Below are 27689 nucleotides of genomic sequence, written 5' to 3' on the forward strand. Positions count from 1 at the left end.
TGAAAGTTAAAGAGTATTTTATTTGTAAAATCTTTGCCAACTAACTTAAAAATGAAAATTAACTGCATTGCTATCTCAAAAAGAACATCTTTACAACTTTCCTCCTAACTAAGCATCCTGGGATCCCAGAAATTCCAATTCATCTAACTCAAATCCCCATAGTGAGAGAGATGCGTCATTCCTATGGGAAGGAAATCTGAGACAGGCAGAAGCCATTTAATGAACATGCGTAGTGCTTTCTGGCAGAGAAGGTAGTAGGACATGCACTGTCCCTGAGTCAAGCTGTGATGCAGGCAAGGATGCCAGTGGCTGATGACAATCTCTCTCCTCAACTGGGGCAGAAGAGCCAACACAGCCTTGAAACAAAGTGACTAGGGAGCTGTCTCAGCCGAAGGTTAATGTCTCTGCATCTCCAGCTTGGGAGGTGGAGTTGGATGAAGGGGTGAATGCTTTCTTGCCTTCAGCTAGAGCTTTAAAATGCTGTGACGAAAGAGGAGAGGGAACATGGAGTATTTGGGATATGCTAGTTGCTACATTTTAGCAAGAACTAACCTCTGTATAATGCTGTAAGCTCCAGTTTTCTCCCAATTCTACTTTCAAAACAATTCTTTGGTGTTATCTTTGGAAAACAGCTAGAAATCTGCCCTATTTCCTTCAATAATAAACCCCTTTTTCCCTTCCTTCCTGATTCCATTCATTATTCCACTTGGTTCTCCTATAAGAATGAGTGTCCTCTGTAGATCCTTACCTAACCTCATCTAAGGCACACATCTCCTCTACTTCCTTTTCTTTGAAAGTTCCACCCCTGCCTGCTTTGCAGGTCTCTTAATTATGAAAAAGGGTAATGGTAACTCCAGGCAGAGACATCTTACATTGTCATAGGACACAATCACAGCTGACTCAGAATAGTGCAGACTTCAGCAATCCTAACTACAACTTATGTCAATCTCTAATGCTAAACTTACCTGTGAGTTCTTGAATTCCAAATAGAGGGAAAAGAGCAGGTGGAGAGACTGGATCCGACTCTTGTAGATAGGAATGTCTAGGATGGCTGAAATCAATAACTCCCATGAGCAGAACCAAACAAAAATCTAGGACTTATGGGGCATTTCTGTTTAGGATAGCCCAGACGGGATATGTTACTATGGCTTTGGGAGTTCAATACCCAGCAGGTATAAGTCCAGCACTATCCTTGAGTGCTGCCAACAGCACAAGTGGCTTAGAATGAAGGCTGTAACTCAGGATGCTATCTTCTCAGAGTAAACAGTCCTTTTCAAAATCCCGCACTGGATCTATCCAGAGATGAGGACAAGGAAGGGATGGAAGAGCTTACCACAGATCATGTCAATGTACTCTGCCAGGTTGCAATCAATCTCTGCCGTGGGCAGGCTCACCTAGGAAGGGCAAGGGATGTACCAAGGTCTCTCTCTCTGAAGGAAAAAGAGCTCCTAGCAAAAGTCATACATATTATGGGCTAAATGGTGTTCGCCCAAAATCCATATATTGAATTAACCTTAGCACTCCAGAACATGACTGTATTTGAAGATATACTCTTAAAGGAGATAAATTAAAATGAGTCATAGTGTGGACCCTAAGCCAGTATGACTGGTATCCTTATAAGAAGAAATTAAGGCATGGACCCATAAGGAAGGAAGACAATGTGAAGACACAGGGAGAAGAAAGAAGGCCAGTAAGAAAGGTTCTGGGAAAAAAAAAAAATCAACTCTGCTGACAACTTGATCTCAGATTTCAAGCCTCCAGAAGCATGAGAAAAATAAAATAAATTTCTGTTTTTTAAGCCACCCAGCCTGTGGTACTTTGTTATGGCAATCCTAGCAAATAATACAACTTGCTTTTCTTTTTTTCTAATCAGTAAAATGGAATTGGTCATATTCATTAACCACCAAAGTTGCAGATGATCTAATAGAACAAAAAAATTTTATAAGTAAAATATAATGCCATGCTATCTTTCTGTGCATATTTGTGAAGAAGAAATTGGTACTACTTTATGTCCAAATATTGATAATTACTTTGTGTTAAAAGGCTTAACGGTCCTGCCCTGACTGGTATGACTCAGTTAGTTGGGCATTGTCCCACAAAGCAAAAGGTCACTGGTCTGATTCCTGGTCAGGTTACATGCCTGGGTTGCAGGTTCAGTGCCCAGTTGGGGCATGTATAGGTGGCAACCGATCAATGTTTTCCTCCCTCTCTTTCTCCCTCCCTTTCCTTCTCTCTACAAAATAAATAATTTTTTTAAAGGTCTAATGGTCCTTGGATACTTAAGGAACAGAAACACTGGACATGATATTTCAGGTGACAGGCTCTTGATCTAAACAAGTTTATTGTTAAGTTTAAAAACAATTAACTTCTTAAAATTTTTTGTTCTCTTTTTATAAAAATCAGAGTGTACAGTAGCCCCTCTCTATATTGCAGTTCACTTATCGCGGCCTCACTATGTTGCAGGATTTTAAAAAATATTATATTTAATTATTTATAGTGGATTTTTTGCTATATCGTGGGATTTTGCAGTACTGTATACGTATGTTGTTAAAGTTACATAGGTTTAAGAGTGTAGAATATGTTTAAGAACATAAGTAGTGTTTATAAAAGTATGGAAAAGATTAATAAGGGAGTGGAAAAGGTTAATAAGGGACTGGGAACAGTTTATAAGTGTATGGGAAGGGTTTATAAAGCCTTAAAATATATATAAATACTAAAATAAATGTAAGGTTCCTACTTCGCAGATTTTCACCTATTGTGGGGGTCTAGAACATAATACCCACGATATGTGAGGGAATACTGTATGTAGTTCTGTAATTTATGTTTTTCACTTAACAACATATCATTAATATTTCTCCGTATCAGAGCAAAATAAGACCAAATAATATTCATTTGGGTAAGCATTTCACTGAATGTACTACAATCTACCTATTCAATTTTCTCATTAGACATTTCCACCAGTTACAGTTTTAAAATGCTTAAGGCAAAAAGAAGTTGTTCTCAAATTATTTGCTTTCACAACAATTCCTCAATAAACATATACAAAAAAAAACCCTCCCTTTTCACAGAGCTTATATTTTAGATGGGAGAAACAAAAACAAAATAAGTAAGATATACAGTATATTAGAAGGTATGTCTTATGGAGAAAAAGCAGGAAGAGAGGGTGGGGAACATGGGGGAGTTGGTATAATTTTAAGTATGATGGCCAGGAAAAACCTGTGAATCTTCTTGGCTCAGTTTTCTTTCCTTGACATGTAATAGCTTTTTGCTTGGATAGTAATGTTGTTACATATATATGTATTTTTTCTCAATCTATTCTTGCTTTAACTTTGTTTATGGTAACTATCACATTTTCCCCATTAGAATTATTTTAAACATTTTATCTATTTTCAAAGAGAAGGGGAGGGAGGGAGAGAGGGCAAGAAACATCAGCTGGCTGCCTCTCACATGCTCCCATGTGCCCTGACAGGAAAGGAACCAGCAACCTTTTGCACTCAATGCATTGAGTCACACCAGCCAGGGCCCCCATTATAATTTTTAAGTTTCTTAATTATGCATTATTTTTACATTAACTGCTTAATTAATTTGGAATTCACATATGCATATGGTTGGAGCATAAACCTAATTTTCTCAAATGGCTAGTCAGTTGTCTCATCACAACCCAGTCTATCTCTAATCATTCAAAATACTACCTTTCTTATACACCGTGGGTTTGCTTTTGGATTCTTACGTGCTGCTCATCTATTTTTATTCCTATGCTAATGTTTTATTTACTATAGCTTTATAATGTATTTCTTTTTTTATTGACTTGAGAGAGAAAAAACAATATTGATTTGTTGTTCCACCCATTTGTGCATTCATTGGTTGATTTTTGTATGTGTCCTGACCAGGGATCAAACCCACAACCTTGGTGTGTGGGGATGAAGTTCTAACCAGCTGAGCTACCCAGCCAGGGTTATAATGTGTTTCTAATGTCTGATGGGATAAATCCTCCATTATTTTTTCCTAAAACTTCCGTGATTAATTTTATTCTTAAAAACTGATTCTCTCGGGTAAACTTTATTACCAGATTTTCAATTTCTAAAAAAGAATGCAGTTAAAATCCTAATTGAAAGGCATTACACTTGAAGAGTAAACTGGGGAGGACTGACAGTGCTATGAGATTGACTCCTCCTGCCTAGAAACATGGCTTGATTCCTCATTCATTCAAATCTGTGTCATTAAAGTTTTATAATTTGTTTTCACACACAAAAAAAAGTCTTACCAATTCTTATTAAATTTATTCCTGAATTTTTATTTTATTTTTTAAAAGATTTTATTTATTTATTTTTAGAGAGAGGAAAAGAGGGAGAAAGAGAGAGAAACATCAATGTGTGGCTGCCTCTCACATGTCCCAAACTGGTGACCTGGCCTGCAACCCAGGGAATTGAACAGGTGACACTTTGGTTTATAGGCTGGTGCTCAATCCACTGAGCCATACCAGCCAGGGCTATTCCTATATTTCTAAATTTGGGGTAATTATGAATAGAACACCAGCTTCTTAGAATAGCATAAATAACTCTCAAACACACACACACACACACACACACATATATATATATTCATCAAAAGGTATGTGTTACAATGCTCACAGAAATATTATCGTAATATTGTAGTAATATTATATTTGTGATAAAACTGTAAACTACCCAAATGGCTACCATAGAATAAATAAATTGTCATATATTCAAACAATGCAATATCATACAGTATTGAGAAGAATGTATAATAACAATGTATGAAATAATATGGATGATTCTCCATATGAATGAACAATATAGATGAGCAAAATAAATATAACATAAAGAGTTCAATTACATTTAGATAAAATACAAAATAGACAAACCTAATCTACACTATGAGACATCAAGATAGTGGTTAGTCAAGGGAACATGGGGATGCTAGCAATGTTCTGGTTTTTTATCTAACATGTTGATTTACACTGAGGTGTTCAACTGGTGAAAATTAATCAATATATATACATTTCTGATTATGCATTATACATCAATTAATAAGTTAATAATGATAATAACATAGGAAGAAAGAAAACACTGGGCCCTAGAGAGAATGCCATACTTTCTTATCTCCTGCTATCTTCCACTCACCTTGCCCAAAAGCTCTTCAAACTCTGGGGACCATTCCTGCATCAGCGTGTCAATATCAGGCATAGGCCTAAAAGTACAGAGGTAAATATAAACAAAAAACATGGACGAGTGACATCAGCAACCTCTGGATCAGGATATTTAGGATGAAGGGAGGTTCTCAATTTGGTACATTAGGATTTCAGGAGAATACAGACTGGGCAAACCAAACTTACCCAGGGCCTGAGGCTTGGAGGAGCTGGTCAAGTAATAATACCAGACAAATCATAACTTTATGTCGCAATCTCAGCCAGTAGCTGTCAGGATCCATGCGACCTCAGGCTGCTCAATGGTATCCCCAGCCTTTGGGCCCTCTTCTCAGAAGCAATGGGTTCACAGATGGTGAAAGTTTCCATGGGTTACAGTGGTGAAGTATGGGGTATTTTTTTTACCTGATATAGTGCACAGTTGCAGGGGGTTTAGAACGATGTAACTCTGAGATGCTCTCAATCCATGTGTCAATGGCTTTGGGATTCTTTTCTGCATCTTCCAGGCTCTTTACTTTCATGTGTTGCTAGAAAAATAAGGGGAAGCCTGACTGACAGCACTGAAGTAACAGAGTTGTTTTTACAGAGTGACTCATCAAGTGCTGCTATTTCATATACAAAGTAGCAGATGAAAAGGGAAGCCTGACAGCAGCCACAAAGAGATTATAGGAAACCCTGACAAAATTTTCGAGCACCGCGAGAAAGGAGCAGATCAGTAAGACAGGACTGACCATAATAAGATACCATTTCACACCTATTGCGATGGCTAAAATAAAAGACAGTTAACAAGTGCTGATGAAGATGTGGAGAAACTGAAACTCTCATTCTTTACTAGTAGGAGTGTAAAATGGTTCAGTCACTTTGGAAAAGTTTGGTAGTTCCTTAAAATACTCAACAATTACCATATGGCCCAGTAATCCCACTCCTACATATATAGTCAAGAGAAATAACAACATATGTCCATTGAAAATCACGTACATGTTCATGACAGCATAATTAATAAAAGTGGAAACTAGTAAATGGATAAACAAAATGTGGTATGTCCATACAATGGAATATTATTCAGCCATTAAAAAAATGAAGTAGTTACCAGGGTCGAGGAGCATGGGAGAATGAGGAGTGACTACTAATGGGTAGTATTTCTTTTTGGAAAGATAAAAATATTCTTAGTTCATGATGGTTCTACAATTCTGTGAATATACTAAAAACCACTGAATTGTATGATTCAAAGGGGTGAATTTTATGGTAGATAAATTATATCTCAGTAAAACTGTTATGTTATATGAGAAACCCAAAGCCAACATCATACTCAATGGGCAAAAACTGAGAGCATTCCACCTGAGGTCAGGAACAAGACAAGGATGTCCACTCTCTCCACTCCTATTCAACATAGTCTTGGAAGTTCAAGCCACAGCAATCAGACAAGGAAGAGAAATAAAAGGCATCCAAATTGGAAAAGAGGAAGTAAAACTGTCATTATTTGCAGATGACATGATAGTGTACATAGAAAACCCTATAGACCCAAAAAAAACTACTCAACCTAATAAGTGAATTTGGCAAAATAGCAGGGTACTGAGTCAATATTCAGAAATCAAAGGCATTTCTGTACACCAACAATAAAATATCAAAGATAGAAACTGAAAGAAAAATCCCATTTACCATAGCAACAAGAAAAATAAAGTACCTAGGAATAAACTTAACCAAGGAGGTAAAAGATCTATACTCAGAAAATTACATAACACTGAAGAAAGAAATTAAGGAAGATACAAATAACTGGAAGTATATATCATGCTCATGGATGGGAAGAATCAACATCATTAAAATGTCCATACTACCCAAAGAAATTTATAGATTCAATGCAATCCTTATTAAAATACCAATGACATTTTTCACAGACCTAGAACAGATACTTCAAAAATTTATATGGAATGAAAAAAGAGCCCAAATAGCCACAGCAATTTTGAGGAAGAAGAACACAGTAGGAGGAATCACAATACCTGATATCAAACTATACTACAAGGCCACGGTAATCAAAACAGTCTGGTACTGGCATAAGAACAGACATATAGATCAATGGAACAGAATAGAGAGCCCAGAAATAAACCCAGGTCTATATGGTCAACTAATATTTGACAAAGGAGGAAGGAACATAAAATGGAGTGAAAAGAGCCTCTTCAACAAATGGTGTTGGGAGAACTGGACAGGGACATGCAAAAAAATGAAACTAGACCACCAACTTACACCATACACCAGAATAAACTCAAAATGGATCAAAGACTTAAATGTAAGCCATGACACCATAAAAGTCCTAGAGGAAAAAATAGGCAGGAAAATTTTAGATATCCCACGTAGCAACATTTTCACTGATATATCTCCTAAGGCAAGGGAAATAAAGAGAAGAATAAACAAATAGGACTACATCAAACTAAAAAGTTTCTGCTCAGCTAAAGAAAAAACATCAGCAAGATGAAAAGGAAACCAACCATATGGGAAAATATATTTGCCAATGATATCTCGGACAAGGGATTGATCTCCAAAATATATAAAGAACTCATATGACTCAACACCAAGAAGACAGACAACCCAATTAAAAAATGGGCAAAGGACCTGAACAAACACTTCTCTAAAGAGGATATAGAGAGGGTCCACAGACATATGAAAGTATGCTCAACATCACTAGCCATCAGAGAGATGCAAATAAAAACCACAATGAGATACCACTTTACACCTGTCAGAATGGTAATCATCAACAAATCAACGAACAACTTGTGCTGGAGAGGATGCGGAGAAACGGGAATCCTGGTGCATCGCTGGTGGGAATGCAGACTGGTGCAGCCACTATGGAAAACAGTTTGGAATTTCCTCAAAAAACTAAAAATGGAACTGCCTTTTGAACCAGCAATTCTGAAAAATATCCGAAAAATCCTGAAACACCAGTTCAAAAGAACTTATGCACCCCTATGTTCATAGCAGCACTATTTACAATAGCCAAGTGCTGGAAACAACCTAAGTGCCCATCTGTAGATCAGTGGATCAAAAAACTGTGGTACATTTGCACAATGGAGTGCTATGTAGCAGAAAGAAAGAAGGAACTTCTACCATTTGCAACAACATGTATGGAACTAGAAAGAATTATGCTTAGTGAAATAAGCCAGGCAATGAAAGAAAAATACCTTATGCTGTCACCTATTACAGTAAACTAATGAACAACACAAACAAATGAGCAAAATTGAACCAGAGGTATGTAAACAAGGAGCAGACTAACAGTAACAAGGGGGGAGGCAGGAGGGAGAGAAGGGGGTAAGAAGGGGAAGGATCTAGTCAAAGAACATGTATAAATGACCCACAGACATGGATAACTGAATGGGGGCTGAATGTGGGAGAAGGGGGGGCAGGGTGCAGGGAAGCAAGAGGGGGAAAAAGTGGGACAACTGTAATGGAAAAGCAAAAAAAATTTTAGTGGGGGAAAAATGAAAATATGAAGAATGGAAATGCCAGTTCAGTGAATATTAGAAGGACAAAGATTTTCCTTCACACTTTATTTTTCTCCCTATCTGATCCCTCCAGAGTTTGGCATTCTAAAGGACCAGTTGTTAATAGAGGCTTTTTTTGACCAAGATGTTGACTGGAATGTCATGCCTAAAGGAGACATGCTTGGGCTCTGGTTGTTACCAAAAAGCCCTGAGGAACTGGGAATGACTTTCGAAGGTAATAAAAGCCCACGAGATAAAAGGCCTGGTACTGTGGTTGGTTGTGCGGTCCACAGCAATATTTCCAGGGAAGGAATGAAGGTTGTTTTCCTGAAAGATGGCTAGAAGGGACCTTAAGGCACAATGGAAAACCAGAAGGACTTGGGAAAGACAGGTGTGTGGTTCTGCTTCTGTGCCCTGAAGGGCAGACTGAAGGTCACCCTAAATGTTCCTTGCGTAAGTTCCAGCAAAGCAGAACTAAAGATTATAAGTGATCATTTGCTGCTCTTTTTGTGTTTATGCAAATGAACAGGATAAATTAAAAATGGACTTAATGCAGTTCCTTTAACAACAAGGACGGTAATCTTAGGGAGAAAAATCGTTATTCAAGGAAAATCACAATGATCAGTGGCAGACTATAAAGTAGTGCAGCTAACCGTCTTTAAAGTTTCTTTTCATTTAAAATATGTTTTCATTTGAAAGTTAAACTATGTCTGTGGTATCATCAAAGATGTTCAATTTAAAGGCAAGAAAAATGTCAAATGCCTTGTAACTGGATGTCTTTCCAATAAGACAGTCTTACAGATTTAGGGACTTGTTTGTGGGTTATGTTACATAAATTAACACGTGTTTTCTGTTTTCAAAGGGCATAAGCCTATGATCTCATTACCTGAGTAATTGTCTATAGGCCTCATTTAATCCTTTCTGCATCGCTGCCTTCTGAGACTGAACCGTTTGGCTGAACTAAGTGGCTGGGTTGGTGAAGTAAGGGGTGGTCCGTGGGCTTACTTTACAAAACCGGTTTCTCTTTTTTATCCTAATGGCTTGGACAGAAAGGGCCCAGAGGTCTGAGAGGGGGGAAACCTAAAATATTTCCCTCAGCCCAAACTAAGTATAATGGGCAAAAGGGTTTTGGACAGGTGAGATGTGCCTGGTACACCTTCCTCCAAAGAAGCCCTTTTTTTCCCTAATGTGGGACATTGAAAAATTAATCCCTGCCTTCTGTTATCTAGTGGTTATGGACTGAATGATGTCTTTTAACCCTGTTGCCAAATCTGTTGCCCCCAGAATACAACAAGGATGCCAGCCTGTTAAACCAAGCACGCCGTTGTCCTGGGACAGCCAACTGACCTGGAGTCTGCACGATCCTTCCCCATGTGGGAAGGCCACCCTCCCCTCCACACCCCCACTCTTATTAGGGATTTCTGGACCCAAGGGTAGGTAGGACAACGATCATGTCCAGCTTGAAGCAGCTAGAGGAGCTCGAGACCTTTGCCCATTGTTCTTTATAAGATTATAAGGGGTCTTAAGTCTGAGAGGGAGGAATTGTTATTTTTTATTGTTAAAATAATTAATTAATCATTTATTTATTTAAAAAAAAGAAGAAGAATATATGAAAGGGTGAAGCAGGAGAGCTTGTATATACGACCCATGGGCATGGACTTCGTGGGGGGATTGCTGGGGGAGGGGGGGTGCTGGGTAGAGGGGAGCAAAAGGGAAAAAATTGGAACTATTGTAACAATATAATCAATAAAATATACTTCAAAAAACAAAAAACAAAAAACTGTTATGTAAAAGATAGGGCTGTCTCAAAACCATAGCCATCCCTGTTAGCAGGAAGTCAGTCAACTATCCAAATACCAGCAAGGCTTATGCTCCAGCCTCTCCAGCTGGGGCCTGCACTAGGCTAGTGTCTTACTGTGATGTTGTGCTGCTTTGAGTTCTCTGTTAACCACAGTGAAAGCACTGTAGGATCTGACTGCTTTGTAGAAGGCTCGTCTAATACCAATAGGCCAAGGTTGTCGGGCATCCCATCAGGACGTGAGACCTGGTTATGAGAAAAATGAGAAAACAGAGAAAAACATGAGAGGAACATTAAAAGGCCATACATCTTGTTTCCAATAAGCTAAAGAGGAAGAGCTCTTCTGGTTCCTCAGTATTACTAGTATTAAAAAGCATGCCTGGCCCTTGTTGAGTGGCTCAGTTGGTTGGCGCATTGTCCTGTACACCAAAAGGTTGTGAATTCTATCCCTGGTCAGAGAACATACCTAGGTTGGGGGTTTGATCCCCAGTCAGGGCACTTACAGGAGGCAACTGATAAATGTTTCTCTCCCTCTCTGCAAGCCCCCTTCCTTTCTCTCTAAAATCAATAAATATATCCTCAGGTGAGGATTTAAAAAAAAAGAAAAAAGCATGCCTGTATAACACGCTGTACTAAAATCCTATCTAGAAAAATATACATCATCTATAGGACTTAAATATAAAGCTAAAGTCATGGATAATTAGGTGGCAAATATATGACAAATTTTTAAAATATAATGAGATGATCAAGTACTACCTAATAGCAATGAATAAAATATGGAGTAGAGAGCAAGGTTAAGAACTCTTAATGAGAAAAAATACAATAAATAATATAGAGAAACTTTTAAAAATTAAATTAACCCTGGCTGGTGTGGCTCAGTGGATTGAGCACCAGCCTGTGAACCAAAGGATCACCAGTTCCATTCCCAGTCAGGGCACTTGCCTGGGTTGCAGGCCAGGTCCCCAGTTGGGGGCGCATAAGAGGCAACCACACATTGAAGTTTCTCTCCCCTCTCTTTCTCTCTCCCTTCCTTCTCTAAAAATAAATAAAATCTTTTTAAAAAATTAAATTGAATTAAAAGAAAAACAACTCAAATGAAGTGAAGAATATGTTTCAACATAGCCAATGCTTGTCAAGAAAATTAGTAGAACTTATAGAGTAATAAAGGGGTCAGAAGGAACATCTATGAACTCATTTTTATGATGTTCTGACTGTACCTTTAAGAATGCATCAATATCCCCGACAGCTGGGATAAAATCAGGAATGAAAGGTTTCAGTTTGTGGTCCAGGTCAATCACCTGAGGTGTATACCTAGGAGATATTTCCAAGGGAAGATGGCAACAAAGAAAATTACTTTACTATTCAGGTTTAAAAATCAAAGAGAATGGCCTTATTTCAGACTAGAGGTAGAAAAGGGCAAGGTAAGGCCTGGAGGGTTATAGTAAGAAGTCCTAATACTTACCTACTTATATATTGGAAGAGTTCCTTAACCTCAGCAGAAACTGGCAAATGCTCATAATCTGTAGGATCATAGGCTCTGGGGAAAGAAAACTATAATTCACGGTGGCCAGAGAAGAGCAGATGTTGCTGAGCCCTGATTCACCCCATGTGTCAATACAATCACAGGACACATGACTCTGAACCTAGTTCCTGCTTCAACCACACCTGCCTTTCCTGGGTAGTTTGCAAGGCAACTTTACAATTCATTAAAATTAGTTCTCAGTTATCTCTGATAGTAAAGAAGAACAGAGCTGCAGAAAATCCAAAACATTAATTTAAAAAAAATTTAGCTCTAGCTTGTGTGGCTCAGTGGATTGAGTGCCAGCCTATGAACCAAAGGGTTGCTGGTTTGATTTCCAGTCAGGGCACATGCCTGGGTTGCAGGCCAGGTCCCCAGTTGGGGGAGTGCAAGAGGCAGCCACACATTGATGTTTCTCTCCCTCTCTTTCTCCCTCCCTCCCCCTCTCTCTAAAAAAATTAACAAATACTTTTTAAAAAATGTTAAGACTATAGCAGAAACTGTTTTTCCTTTTTCTGAATGAAAGGGATAAGAGAAAAGATGAAATGAGATTTTAATTTCTGGCATGAAAATAGTTCGCCCCAAGAAAAAAATGAATTTTTACGAAGATGTTTTTCACAGTGTTATTTATAGAAGTATAACAATAGAAACAAATAAAATATCCAACATTTGAGTAAGTTAGGTATGTTCAAGTTGAATATTGCATAGTTACTAAAAAATACTTTATTGACACATGAAATGTACACAGTAAAAAAATACAACACACTAATTATAATTAAGTAAAATGTAATAAACATTGACAAAATATATGTGACTTTGAGAGTTATTAATAAGGTTGTTCTGGAAAGAGTTTAATAAAAAATTAACTAAGTTAATGACTTAAAGTTTACATTTTCCTGATAATAATTTATGATCATGAAGTAAATTGGGAAGCATGAAGTCAGTCTGGTATTAATTTGTCCAATTTAATTAGTGTCTCCCTGCAAATGGATAACCCAGAGGTAACTATTTTTATTTTTATTCAACTAATTTAATAAATTATGCATGCACAGGATACAAAATAAAAGGTACAAAATACATACAATGAAAAGTTATGTCTCCCTGCACCCCATCCCCTTGCTACCAAGCTCCCCTCCCAAATGTAATCACTATTATTAGTTTCTTAGTGCATCCTACAGATAGTCTATGTAATATTTGCTTTATACACATGGTAGCAAAACAAACACTTGTATACATTATAAAATTTTAACTATCTCTTGGAAATTGTTTTTTACCAGCGCAAAGAGTACTGGCTCATTCTTTTCAATGGCCAGATGGAATTCTACTGATTGGTTACATCATCATTTATTTAACAGTAATTATATTTTAAATGGATGGGCCTTAGAATCCACTTTGATTAAAAACTATAGGGGTAGATCATGACTAATCTAACATGAGGGTTTGGAACAGGGTGAGATGTTTTAGCATCATTTAGGAACATTTTGCCTCAGTTTTGGGCTACCTATTCTCTTCCTGTCTAAAAAGAATCTGAGTTTAAAGTTTTCTACTCCTATGTATGTATGTTTTCCTTGCTAAATAGAAATGCTTCGGTATGTACATGAATTTATTTTCTTTTTCCCAAATGTGAACTCCCTGAAGTCAGGAACCATCCTTTAGATTTACTTAGCAATTCCTCATGAACCCTGAGCCCACAAATGTTTCAAATAGTGCAAGTGACATCATAGGTCTCAATGATGCAGTAGAGCCAGAAAAGAATGAAAACTCATTATGGTGGGTTTTCTGAGACATGTGAAAACCCTAAACAGAGACCAAAAGAAATGCTTAAATTTCACTTTTAACTGATATCCTCCTAATCAATCAGTGAAGAGGGTGTTTTCCTCCTTGGCAAGGATGCTTTCCTTACCCTTCCAGAGGGCCTCCATGCTCTTCATCATCATCTTCTTCATCAGAATCAGTTTCAGGTGAGCCATCATCATCATTTTCACTAATACCCTGTTGAGGTGTCAGCTGCGAGGTCTTCTTCTTCTCCTGAGATAGGGCAAAGTAGGCATAGAAAGGCCCATATAATGAAAAATGTAGTGTACCTATGCCCAGTTCTCTCCTAGGACTCTAACCAATACCCTCCCACCTGGCACCACGTCGCTAGAGAGAAACTAGCACACTCCAGAAGGGCCTCAAGAACCATTGTCTGCTCTTGCTCACTGAAAACTACGTCCCCATTTCTAAAACCATATTCTATTTCTCTGCTTGAGGTTTGAGTCTAAATTATATCTGATATATATCTATTTTACCTATTACTAAGGAGATCCTGAGACCTCTGCATACCCTTTGCAGTTAGGTTCAACTCTAAAACTTGGGCACTTTTGAAAAAAGGAAACTCTAAATTATTTTGGAAGGAAATGGGGAAAGATGAAGTGGGGAAGACAAACTTCAGGGAATCTTAATATGCATAAGGATCACAGGGAGGATATCTAGTATTTAATTTGCAAGATTGCCCAGAGTAAGTTGCTTGTAACCATCAAAAGAAGAAAATTGAGGCTTTGGGTCAAGATGGTGGCATAGGCAGACATGGCTCACCTTCTTGCACAACCACATCAAAGTTATAACTAAAATATAGAACATCCATCACTCAGAACCGTTGGAAATTGAGTTGGATACAAGTCTGACAACTATGGAATTAAGGAAAACCACATCTAACCAGACTGGTAGGAGGAGCGGAGACACGGAATGGTCTGGTCCCACACCCACATTTGGTGGGTAAAAATTCAGGAGGCATATCTTGGGAGCGAGGAGTCCCAGACTCATACCAGGCCCCCCAGCCCAGGGTTCCAGTGCCAGGAAGATAAGTTCCCATAACTTCTGGCTGCAAAACCCAGCAGGGATTGAGTCAATGGAAGAAACTTCTGGAGTCCCAAGCAGTACTTCTTAAAGAATCTATACATGGACTTACTCAAACTCACTCCTTATGAGCTCCAGCACTGGGGTAGCAGCTTGAAAGGTACCAGTGGCATACAAGGAGAAAGTGAAATGTCTGGCATCAAGATGAGAGCTGGGAGACAGCCTTCTCCCAGACAGAAAAGTGAGCAGAGGCCACTGTCCCTTTTCAGAGCTCTTCCCCAACAGAGCCACAGATCCAGCAGGCTGGTGCAAAACCCAAGATGACATCAACCTGGCTAACCAAGAGACTTACGTGCTCACCCAAGCTGCTTTCCAAATGAATGGCTGGTCTTGGCTCATGCTTCACAACACCCTAAATCCTCTCAAACAAGCAACAGACAGCTTCAGTGAGCCCGCAGCCCTCAGCCCCTGTACCTCTTGCTAAGTGGTCCTAGGCCCAGCACTAGCAGCAGCCAGCCTAGGTTCACACCTTGGCTTTGCATGGAAATCTCCAAGACCAGCTCAAATAGCAGCCATCTCAGATTACCTTATAGTTCTTCCCAGGGTAGCCCTGGGCAGAACACAGGTGGGGGCTGACCTTGGTCTGCACCAATTGGGAAACCCCAGAGTCTGCACACCCAGTGGACAGCTACAGACCACATTGGAACACCACCACATTGCCCACACACAGCTGATCCTCCATGGAGGGCAGAGGTTGGTGGTCAGTGGTCAGAGCTAATCCTTGCAGCTGACCAGCCCAGGTAACTCCCTCCCATTGACCTACCAATAGCATCAAGGTTCAACTACAAGAGGAGGGTATACTTGGCCCACATGAAGGGCACATCTCAAGTACCCAGCTTGGGTAATGAGGGAGGCTGTGCCACTGGACCCTACAGGACACCTACTACATTAGGCCACATTACAAGACAGGGAGTCAAAGCAGCTCTACCTAATACATAGAAACAAACACAGGGAGGCTGCCAAAATGAGAAGACAAAGAAACATGGCCCAAATGAAAAAACAGATAAAAACTCTAGAAAAAGAACTAAACTAATAGAGATCAAAACATTGGTTATAAGGATGCTCAAGAAACTCAGTGAGGACCTCAACAGCATAAAAAAGATCCAGTCAAAAATGAAGGATACACTAATTGAAATAAAGAACAAGTTACAGGGAAATAACAAAAGTGTGAATGAAACTGAGAATCAAATCAATGATATTGGACATAAGAAAGCAAAAACAACCAATCAGAACAACAAGAAGAAAAAAGAATCTGACTTCCAGTCAAGATGGAGGCATAGGCAGACAAATTTTGCCTCCTTGCACAACCATAGAAAGAACTACAACCAGATCTCAAAACACCCAGAACCGTCAGAAAATCAAGCTGTATGGAAGTCTGACACTAAGGATTTAAAGAAGACATATTTATCCAGACAGGTAGGCAGGGTGGAGTTACAGAGACAGGTGAAGAGGCAGCATGGCATGGAAAGGCAGCAGTGGCAGCAGCTGTAGCAGAATGGATGGAAAGGATAACTGGGAGCAAGCAATCCCAGCGCCAGGCCAGTCCACACGGCCAAGGATTCCAGCACCAAGAAGATAAACCCCCCCATTCCCTCTGGCTGCAAAAACCTGTGGGGGTTGGGGTGGCAAAAGGAACTGCTGGATTTTTGCCACTTAAAAGACCAGCATGGTCTTAGAACATACACAGACCCACCCACTCCAGGATTCACGATCCAGAAAGCAGCTGGAAGCACGCCAGTTGCACACAGGAAGGGGGTGAAGTGACTGGAATGGGGCAACTGCTGGATGAACCACCAGAGGCCAGGCAGAGGTACTGTCCCACTTCGAGTCCTGACCACACAGCTACAAAGTACTGAAATGGGTTGTGTCACTCTGGCAATTACCTAAGGTTCCACCCCACACCATTTGCAGGTGCCTTTTTTACATAGGTTACGCTAGTAAGACAGGGTGTAAAAGCATTTCTACCTAATACACAGAAACAAACACAGGGAGGCTGTTAAATTGAGGCAACAAAGAATATGGCCCAAATGAAATAACAGAACAAAACCCCAGAAAAAGAACTAAGCAAAATCAGATGCAGAATTCAAAACACTAGTTATCGGGGTGCTCAGAGAACTGTTTAAGTACATCAAAAAAATAAAGAAAAAAGGGAAGGTAACACTAAGTGAAATAAAGAATAATCCACAGGAAACCAACAGAGAAGGGAAGGAAGCTGGGATTCAAATGAACAATTTGGAACATAAGGAAGAGATAAACATTCAACCAGAACAAAAAGAAGAAACAAGAATTCAAAAAATCAAGGATCAGCTTAGGAAGTTCTGGGAAATCCCCAGTGTGCCAACATCTAAATCACAGGGATGCCAGAGGAGAAGAGGAAGAGCACAAAATTGAAAACTCACTTGAAAGAATAATTAAAGAAAACTTCCCTAATTTGGTAAAGGAAATAGACATACAAGTCCAGGAAGTACAGAGTCCTAAACAAGTTGGACCCAAAGAGGAACACAACAAGACACATCATAATTAAAATCCCAAAGGCTAAAGATAACAAAACAAAGCCATTATTTGAAAGGTTATCAGCTGGGAGGGGAAGAGGAAGAAAGGGAAATGGTGCAGGGATTAAAAAGCATAATTGGTTACGACCAAAATAGACATGGGGATGTTAAGAATAATATAGGAAATGGAGAAGCCAAAGAACTTACATGCACAACACATGGACATGAACTATGGGGGAGGGCCTGCTGGAGGAATGGTACCAGGCAGTAAAGGGGGAAAAATTGGGACAACTGTAATACTGTAATAGCATGATCAATAAAATTTTTTATTATTATTATCAGCAGCCGTCCGTCTCGAGAGACGATGGTGTAGCTTCTTAAGAGTCTATCTGCACCGCCGAGAATGGTTGTGCAGTCCGACTCGGGAGTGACACGGTATCTGTCTCCTCCCGTGTTGAATCGACATCTTGCGATGACGCTGGAGTGTCCTCTCCAGTGGAGCTGAAGCTACAGAGCCTGGGCAGGGTGATATGGAGGGTCTGCTGTTGCCCATGCAGCAGACCCCCCCTCTCTTCGCAGCTGAAGGATCCAAGGGAAAGACGGAGTCAATACAGCTTGGCTTCAGGTGCGCCGCAGGAGTTGCCGGTGTTGACTACAACGTCGAATTGCCTTAGGGACTCCAGCTCCGGATTTTCTGTCGGGGTTTACTCCCTTAGCCTTTCCCCTGAAGAGGTATGCCGCAAGGCAGCGGAGGTTTTTTGGAATCAGAGTTTTCCTTCTCTGATGTGCCCTGACTGGAAGATCGAACCAGCGACACTTAGCTCGCAGGCTGACGCTCAATCAATAAAATACAGTTTTAAAAATAGAAGAAAACTGAATCCAAAAAATGAGGGTAGCGTAAGCAACCTCTGGGACAACTTCAAGCGTTCCAACATTCGCATCATGGGATGCCAGGAGAAGAGAAAGAGCAAAAAAAATGAAAATCTATTTGAAAAAATAATGAAATAAAATTTCCCTAATTTGGTGAAGGAAATAGACATGCTAGTCCAGGAAGCACGGAGAGTCCCAAACAAAATGGATGCAACAAGGCCTACTCTAAGACACATCATTATTAAAATGCCAAAGGTTAAAGATAAAGAGAGAATCTTAAAAGCAACAGGAGAAAAGAAGTTAGTGGTTACCTACAGGGGAGTTCCCACCAGATTGTGAGCTGATTTCTCAAAAGAAACTGTAGGGGCACCAAATATTCCCTGTAAAAAGTTTCAAAGGTCTGCTAAATATGTAAATATGTAGGGGCTTCAAATATTCTTTGCAAGAAGTAGCAAGGACTTGCTAAAAAGCCTTGGAAAGAGGAATGTAGGGAGAAGTGTTATAGCAATTGGTAATTTACAAGCTAAAAGGACCTTAGCCTCTATCACCTTCCATTTGCTTGTGTCTGGTTTATAACATTTGTGTAAGTTATACTTTACAGGATATCTAGCCCTTTGAAGATAAATTGCTTCACAAAGAATTCATCCCTGGCTGGAGAGCTATGCTGCCGCCGAATATAACCTTATAGTCTTGCAAATTTCTGTTCCTGTTACTGCCAAGACATTCCCTACAGTCCTGCCCATCCCCCCTCTTCCTAAGGCTGTTTCCCACCAAAGAAGAAACAAAGGGGCATTACCAGTATATAAGCCCCTGCCTAAAAATCCCAGCAGGTCAGAACTTGTTAGAGACCAGCTCAGGGTCTGCCCGACTGGCTGGCAAATAAAATCCTTTGCAGACTTTATACACTGCTTCAGAGTGTTCAATCTCACCTATGTAGCCATAACAAAACTTTGCAGGCAAGAAGGGATTGGCAAGAAATATTCCAAGTCATGAAAAGCGGGGACCTACATCCAAGATTGTGCTACCCAGCAAAGCTATCATTTAGAATCAAAGGGCAGATGAAGAGCTTCCCAGACAAAAGAAGTCTAAAGGAGTTCATCATCACCAAACCATTTTTATATGAAATGTTATAGGGACTTAAGAAAAAAAATATGAAAACTATGAACAACAAAATGGCAATAAACTCACAACCATCAACAACAGAACCTGAAAAATAAAACAAAAACAAACAAAGCAAACAACCAGAATAGGAATAGAATCATAGGTATAGGAGGGGAAGGAGGAGAAATGGGGAAATGGTTCAGGGATTAAGAAGCATAATTGGTAGGTACAAAGTAGACAAGGGGGATGTTAAGAACAGTACAGGAAAGCATGAAGCCAAAGAACTTACATGCGTGACCCATGGACATGAACTAAGGGGGGTGGGATTGCTGGAGGGAAGGGAGGTACTGGGCGGAGGAGAGCAAAGGGAAAAAAATTGGGACAACTGTAACAGCATAATCAAAATATACTTTAAAAATGGCAATACATACATATTTATCTACAATTGAATCTAAAAAACATACTAAGCAAACAAGAGAAACAGAGTCAGAATCATGGACATGAAGAACATTTTGATGGTTGCCAGATGGGAGGTGTGGGGGAATGGGTGAAGAGGTGAGGGGATTAAGTACAAATAGGTAGTTACAGAATAGCCATGGGGATGTAAAGCACAGTGTAGGAAATGGAGTAGCCAAAGAACTTATACTCATGACCCGTGGACATGGACAACAGTGGGGGCATTGCCTGCGGGAGTGGGAGTGCTAGGTGAGGGGGGCAAAGGGGGAAAATTGGGAACTCTAATAGCATAATCAATAAAATATCATTTGAAAAAAAGAGAGCGTTCATAATCAACCTCCTGCCTGAATTATTTTTTTTTAAAGAAATTTATTTTTAAATTGTTTTTTAGAGAGAGAGTGGAATGGGGAGAGGGTAAGGAGAGACAGACAGACAAACAGACACACATCAATTTGTTGTTCCATTTATTTATACATTCATTGTTTGATTCTTGCATGTGCCCTGCTCTGACCAGGTATCAAACCTATAATCTTGGCATATCAGGTTAATGCTCTAATGGAGCTACTCAGTCATGGTTCCCTGCCTGAATTCTGATCAGCAGTTCCAGAGACTATGAGTTTTCTATTTCCATTCTCTTCAATGGGTATCTAACCAATCCATATTTCTCTTCCCTTCCCCCATAAGTTAAATGCAATGACCATACATTGTTTCTCAAGATAAGCGACTCTTCTGTTATTGGCATTACAATCTACCTTTCTGAGCTTTCCCACCCTCTCTAATCCATAAGCAGGGGTCTGATTGGTACTTGGGGCTTGCAGGGGCAATTGGGAGATTTTTATCAATTTTATGCCAATAAGGCTTAGTCACTGAATAAATTCTGCAACTGTGTGTCATCTTTCATACATACTATAGATTAGTTAAAATATGTTTTTATCTATGTATAATAAAACTGTGTTATGCTTAGAGGAAAATGTGACCAAAAGCAGTTTTGATGTCCTATAATGTCTCACAATTGTACGTGCCAATAGCCTCTTTACCATAAAAGAAACATTAAATAATTTTAAAACTAGAGCAAAACATATATTAATCTCAGTACGAGCCATATAGTGCATGGAAACCAAGCTTCCAAACCTACTTTTAAAAAGGGCCAATTGGCTATGCTGCAAGTCCTAAGAGAGGGCATTCCACAGGTTCCAGGTGACGAAGGCAAAGAAACAGGGTGATTCTCTAGGTTCATAGAACAACAATAAAATGACATTTGGGTCTTAAGACTTCAAAATTAAAGTCTCTTTCACAAAATATTGACAGTATCACAAGTGTTGACAATAAAATGCCTAAAACAATAATTCCAAACTTGCTTTATTAAGAGAATTACTTGTAGTGTTTGCTAAAAATATAAATTCCCAGGCTTTTACCTCCAAGACACTGATTCCATAGTTCTGGATGGGACTGGTAACCTCCATTTCAAAAAGTTACATGCCCCCAATTGATTCTTATGATCAGTAACGTTGGCAAAAACACTGGCCTACATTATATGAAATTCATCACCAAAAGTCAGCTGTAATAGTGGTCTTTATTCCTGAAGAAGAATCAAAATCTTAAGGCTCTTTCTTCCTGATTTTCCTCCAAGAGTTCAAAGGTACTCCACCATTGAAGGTGAATGGATCAAGGTTCCAGTGGGAGAACCAAGCGACGGGGAGATAGCCAACCTAACAGATGAGGAGATAGCCAACCTAACATATGTAGAGTTAAAAATGTAGGGGCTTCAGCCATTCCTTGTAAGGAACTCCAGTCATCCCCTAAGGACCCTGTTACTTAAGGCCTGTAAAAATTTTGCCAATGTCTGCTGCTAGCATTAAGTAATTACCTCTTTGAGACTTTTCTCTTGCAGGGCTTCTGGCACCCGCAGCCTAATGTCCCACAACAGTCATGTTCTGACCAGATGCAGCCCCAGTTCCTGGAACAATTAGCAACCTGAAGTTGCACAACCTGATTACAACAAAGCCTGTTCCACCCTGCGCCCCGCCTGAAAACCTGCTATATAAACCCTGCCCTAAACCCCATTCGGGGTCAGTGCCATTTTAGAGACATAGTCTCGGTCTGGCCGCCGGCAATAAACCCTTTGCTTTCCTTATCCACTGTCTCCAAGTGGTTTATTCTCTCTGAATCTGCCATAACAAAAACACTGGTGATAAAGATGCTCACAGGCTTGACAGATATGCTTAAGTACAGTAAATGTATAAGGAAAGAAGTGAAGGCTATGCTAAATGAAACAAAGAAAAATCCACACAAAATCAATGGTGAAGGGAAGAAAACTGGGGTTCAAATCAATGTTTTGGAACATAAGGAAGAAACAAACAGTCAACCAGTACAGAAGGCGGAAACAAGAATTGAAAAAAATGAGGAGAGGCTTAGGAACCTCTGAGAAAACTTTAAACATGACAACATCCAAATTTATAGGGGTGCCAGAAGGAGAAGAGGAACTGCAAGAAATTGAAAACTTAGGTGAAAAAATAATGAAGGAAAACTCCCCAAATTTGGCAAAGGAAATAGACATACAAATCCAGGAAGTAGAGAGAGTCCCAAACAAACTAGACCCAAAGAGGACCACACCAAGACATATCATAATTAAAATGTCAAAGGTTCAAGATAAAGAGAGGATCTTAAAAGCAGCAAGAGAAAAGCAGAGAGTTACCTTCAAAGGGGAGCCTATAAGACTCTCAGCTGATTTCTCAAAAGAAACTTTGCGGGCAAGTAAGACTGGCAAGAAGTATTCAATGTGATGAAAAGCAAGGACCTACAACCAAGATTACTCTATCCAGCAAAGCTATCATTTAGAATGAAAGGGCAGACAAAGTGCTTCTTAGGCAAGGTAAAACTAAAAGAGTTCATCATCACCAAGCCCTTTTTATATGAAATGTTAAAGGACTTATTTAAGAAAAAGAAGATCAAAACTATGAACATTAAAATGACAACAAACTCACAACTATCAACAACTGAATCTAAAAAATAAAAACAAAATCCAACTAAGCAAACCAGAATAGGAACAGAATCATAGGTATGGGGATCATTTGGAGGGTTATTAGCTGGGAGGTGGGAGGGGGAGAAATGTGGAAATGGTTTAGGGATTAAGAAACATAATCGGTTGGTATAAAATAGACAGGAGGAAGTTAAGAATAATATAGGAAAGGGTGAAGCCAAAGAACTTATATGCACGACCCGTGGACACAGACTAAGGGGGGTGAGATTGCTGAGGAAAGGGGGGTACTGGGTGGAGGAGAACAAAGGGAAAAAAATGAGAGTACTGTTACAACCTAATCAATAAAATATACAAAAAGAAAAAAAGAAACATTTCCTACTGAACTGGTGTCATCTCTACTAAAAAAGTCAAAGTAGAAATTCCACAAGAAGCTATGGGTTATACCACACCTTGTTATTTTCCTCTTCATACTCATCACTGTTGTTATCAGCCATAGTCTTGTTAGGATGATGGGAAGAATGAGGAAGTCCTTAGAAGAAAAGTTTTCCCTTTACATTATTGTTAAAATGATTTTTAAAGACTAATATTTTTAGTTTATAACATATTATAACCTGATCATTTTATGGAACATGGTTTATATGAACATCTAGCTGAAGGATAGGAGACTAAACTCTAGTCATGGCTCTGTCAATTCAATTCAAGATATATTTACTGAGCATTACTGTGCTTAGGGCACTGGGTTGGACATTATACTAACTGATTATCTGCTGTTACATAAATAGTATAAAATCTGCTCTTAGTTTACACATTGGTAAAATGAGGTGAATAATTAGTAAAGTGAAAAGAGGGCTGGGTTTATAGTCAGAATACTGGGTTTGAAGGACAACTCTATCACTTGGACAAAATGACTTAACTTCTTTTAGTCTCAGTATTCTCACCTCTAAATAAGATCAATAATACGTCTCACTCAAAACTGCTGTAAGGATCAAATGAAAAAACTTATATGAAAGAAAGTGACCCAGCTCCTGTCAAATTATAGACACAAATATAAATCTGAACCAGTGTCCAACAGAGCAATAAAAATATTCTGAACAATTAACCCGAAATATTCACACCTAGATGTAAAATATTAATGGGCATGATTTCCAAATCAAATAAGTGACAATTAAACACCATTTTCTAGCCTACTAAATTTCCCAAAATAAAAATAAACTATCATGTCCATAGCTGGTAAGATTAAAAATATGGTTGAGTCAAAAACCTGGGTGTCTAGGTATATTTATACCCGCAAGATTGGAAGCATTGACTCAAATAGAAACTTGTACCAATATTCATAGCAACATATTCATAATTTCCAAAAGATATAAATAACCCAAGTGTCCAACAAGAGATGAATGGATAAACATATTGTATGGTTCCACTTATGGCGTACCTACAACAGGCAAATTTATTGAAACAAAGTAGCTGGGAAGTATAGGATGGGGAGTTATTATTTAATGGGTATTTTTCACCTGTTCAGATGATGAAAAAGTTCTGGAAATAGATAGTAGAGACAGTTACATAACAATATGAATTTATTTAATGCCATCAAATCGTACACTTAAAAAGGGCTACAATTTTTAAGGATTTTATTTATTTCTTTTTAGAGACAGGGGAAGGGAGGGAGAAAGAGAGGGAGAGAAACATCAATGTGAGAGAAAATCATCAATCAATTGCCTCTGGTACTCGCCCCAACCAGACTGAATCTGCAACCAAGGCATATGCCCAGACTGGAATCAAAGTGGTGACTTTTTGCTTTCTGGAAGGATGTCCAACTGAACCACCCTGGTCAGTGCTAAAATGGTACATTTTACGTTAGGTATATTTACCACAACAAACTACCCTAAATGTCACCCTTAATTCCTAACTCAAGAGCCAAATCTAATCCATTAGCAAGTTTTAGTGATTTTTCTTCTATTTTCAACTTCCATATCTCATACAAGCCACTATCACCTCAACTCAGCCATTGCAACAGTCCTTCCAACTAGTTTCCTAGGGTCACCTTTCAATCCATTCCACATATAACAGTAGCACAGCCTCTAAAGCTCTGCCTATTATGCCTTCTGCCTATCTCCTGCTTGCCTCCTCTGATATCACTCCCTCCTACCATAGGTTGGTCTCTTTCAAGTCCTCACACTAACTCAAGTTCTTTCTGGCATCAGGGCCTTTTCACATTTCACTTGCTCTTCCCTTTTACTGACCGACTTTTCCTCAATGTCTGGATCCTTCCCATCTTTCAGTTTCAAATGTTGTTGCCTTAGGTCATCCCCAGTTAAGCTATCAACAGTGGGGTTGCGCCAGTCTGGGAACCAAAAGGTTGCTAGTTTGGTTTCCGGTCAGGGCGCATGCCTGGGCTACAGACCAGGTCCCAGATTGGAGGCACGTGAGAGGCAACCAATTGATTTCCCTCTCTTTCTTCCTCCCTCCCCTCTCTCTAAAAAAATAAATTTAAAAAAAAGTAGATCCCACTGCTCACCATCATTCTCCATAACATCAAACCCTTTGCCTCCATCAATGCACTTACCACATTAGTAATTATGTTTGTTTATTCATTTTGTGATCTGTCTCCCATGATTACAGGCATCAGTAGGGCACGATCAATTTGCAGTGCCAAGCATAAGGCTGACACATAGTATGCATTAAAAAAATTCATTGTTGAAATGGTGTCAGGTCCTCTTAAAATATTCCACTGAGATTTTTACTAGAATTGTAGGTTAAGGGCAGGTTATTGAAGCATCCTCAAAAGTGAAAAAAAAGTTTTAATACATTTTTAAAAAATGACACACAAACCCTGGACAGATTGTGAGTAGAGCAGTATCATGAAGTAAATGGTTATTGGGAACGCTAATCAGGTTGTAAGAACCCTGAAATCTGGGTGGTTGTCTTTTCTTCCCCTTCACTAGGTAGGAAAAAAAAAAGGGCAAGTGAAGTAATGACTCTGAAAGCAAGCATTTGCTATTACAAAATAAGAATTTCACGGAGACAATCATGAATGCCTCCTGCTTTGTTCTGGGACCCATTTTTCTCCTCTCCTCTTAATTCCTCTTTTACCTTTGTATCTTGGGGTTGGAGTATAAATACTTGCAACCTCTTCCGAGTCGTTAATCTCTAGACGCTCATCATATGTTTGGTTTTCAACAATCTTGGTCTAAGCGAAAGGAGACATGATTACATAGCTCATAGGCTCATGATCCTTCTCCTTACCCAATACATCATTTTTATATGAAACTTTCACCCCCATTCAAACTTTCTTTAAGGCTTCTCGGCCCTAGGTCAAGCAGTTAAGTCAATCTGCTGCAGCCCTTATACAGGAACTGCTGACAGGCTGGCTGAGGAAGGAGGGAATCGTGGAGGGAAACAACAGCTAAATCCTGCAACGGCTCCCCAGAGCTGTTAAGATACACCGCGGTGACATTACGGTATTCATCCGCAGACGGCGGCTCTCGCCCCAAGTTCCGCCAGTTTTCCCAAGGCTGTCGAGGTTTCTCTGGGGAGGCTGGAGAGGCTCTAGAAAGAGTTCCGTCTCTGGGGTCACCTCATTTACCAGCAGAGAAGGGCAACTCCAGTCTCTCGGTACTATCCAATAATCCCGAAAGCGTCACCCCCTACCCCTGTCTTAAAGGACAGACCCCGAAGAAAAAGGAACAGGATGATTGCTGGTGGCGTGAAGGAAGGAAAGAAAGAACAGTTGTCATAGAGATGAGAAAAGATTGAGGGGTGATAGGAAGAAGGGAAGGAGAGTCATCTTAAATTCCTCTTGGGAGGAAAAACGGCAATGACCTTTCTGCTAGAATGAGTACAAATTACCTGGAGCCCCTCTGAATCCGTCTCCTCTATATGGAAACAACCCCAGCGCAGGGCTGGGGTCTCACTACGAACTCCGGCACGGCACTTTAGGGATTCTACCTGGAGAAATGGCCTCTTGTCAGTTGTTAGGTAAAAATAAATAAATAAATAAACCTTAAAAATCGCGGGACTTGCTTTCACTCTCGTGAGACTTCCGTCACTCGCGCGTCACGTGTCTTCCAGAGAAGGATCCTAGGATCAGGGGAGGCTCGGAAAAACCCTCTCTGGGCGGTCCCATTGCCCGTCTGTGGTTTCAGTAAACGCGTTTAATGCGTCTGTGGCGGCATCCAGCGGCCACGGATGGCAAAGCTGGGCGATGAACTTAGGTGCATATAGGTATAGTTAGCTCTTCAATCTGGAAATACACTAGGCCCTCTCTATATCGCGGTTCACTTATCGCAGCCTCACTGTATCGCGGGATTAAAAAAACATATTATATTTAATTATAGCGGGTTTTTCGCTATATCGTGGGATTTTGCAGTACTGTATACGTATGTTGTTAAAGTTACGCAGGTTTAAGAGTGTAGAATATGTTTAAGAACATAAGTAGTGTTTATAAAAATGTGGAAAAGGTTAATAAGGGAGTGGGAAAGGTTAATAAGGGACTGGGAATGGTTTATAAGTGTGTGGGAAGGGTTTATAAAGCCGTAAAATATATATAAATACTAAAATAAATGTAAGGTTCCTACTTCGTGGATTTCCACCTATCGTGGGGGGTGGTGTCTAGAACGTAATACCCGCGATAAGTGAGGGAGTACTGTACCTTGTGCATGTTCACCCCCAGGGCAAGTACCATTCATTGGTCATGCAGTTCCTCTAAATCAGTCTAATCAGACTTTAAGCAAAATCTCTAAGGAATAGTCGCACAACTTTTTTTAGCATTTATATTGCATTATAGTCCTTCCCCTGCACGGTATTCCATGCATGGGACATACACTAACAAATTATTCCTTATTTATCTGAGATTCCAGTTTAATTGGCTGTCTTTATTTTTATTTGCTAAAGACTGAACTTCTTTAGCGCAGGGTCTGTGTCTCATTGATTTTTAAG

The 27689-nt window shown here is 39.6% G+C and overlaps 1 protein-coding gene across 2 annotated transcripts; it reads right to left on the minus strand.

The window, feature by feature from the left end:
- On the minus strand, positions 1-26747 carry IFT46 (intraflagellar transport 46). 2 transcript variants are annotated; one of them, XM_090266042.1, is made up of 12 exons: positions 26601-26747; positions 25845-25941; positions 23204-23283; positions 13861-13985; positions 11901-11975; positions 11656-11749; positions 10556-10684; positions 5573-5694; positions 5145-5211; positions 1334-1394; positions 966-1051; positions 1-480 (listed from the first exon to the last, which is right to left on the minus strand). In XM_090266042.1, the coding sequence occupies exons 3-12, from the start codon at positions 23246-23248 to the stop codon at positions 385-387; spliced, it is 900 nt and encodes a 299-aa protein (XP_090122168.1). In that variant the 5' UTR covers positions 23249-23283; positions 25845-25941; positions 26601-26747; the 3' UTR covers positions 1-384. The 2 variants fall into 2 exon arrangements, with proteins under 2 accessions (XP_090122168.1, XP_090122167.1); XM_090266041.1 differs by lacking the exon at positions 26601-26747 and adding an exon at positions 25318-25531 and having other exon boundaries at positions 25845-25896.
- Between the last annotated feature and the right edge of the window lie 942 nt (positions 26748-27689).

This window comes from Furipterus horrens, unplaced genomic scaffold (genome assembly GCF_987537825.1).
Source record: "Furipterus horrens unplaced genomic scaffold, mFurHor1.1.pri manual_scaffold_2, whole genome shotgun sequence".
Lineage (NCBI taxonomy): Eukaryota > Metazoa > Chordata > Mammalia > Chiroptera > Furipteridae > Furipterus > Furipterus horrens.

Bases quoted from the DNA above. Each gene is read 5' to 3' on its own strand.
- IFT46 (XM_090266042.1), bottom strand. From the start codon at position 23,248: ATGGCTGATAACAACAGTGATGAGTATGAAGAGGAAAATAACAAG. The intron at 11,750-11,900 runs GTAAGTATTAGG...AATATCTCCTAG, and splicing joins CTCTTCCAATATATAAGTAG to GTATACACCTCAGGTGATTG. The intron at 10,685-11,655 runs GTACAGTCAGAA...TCTCATAACCAG, and splicing joins ATATTGATGCATTCTTAAAG to GTCTCACGTCCTGATGGGAT.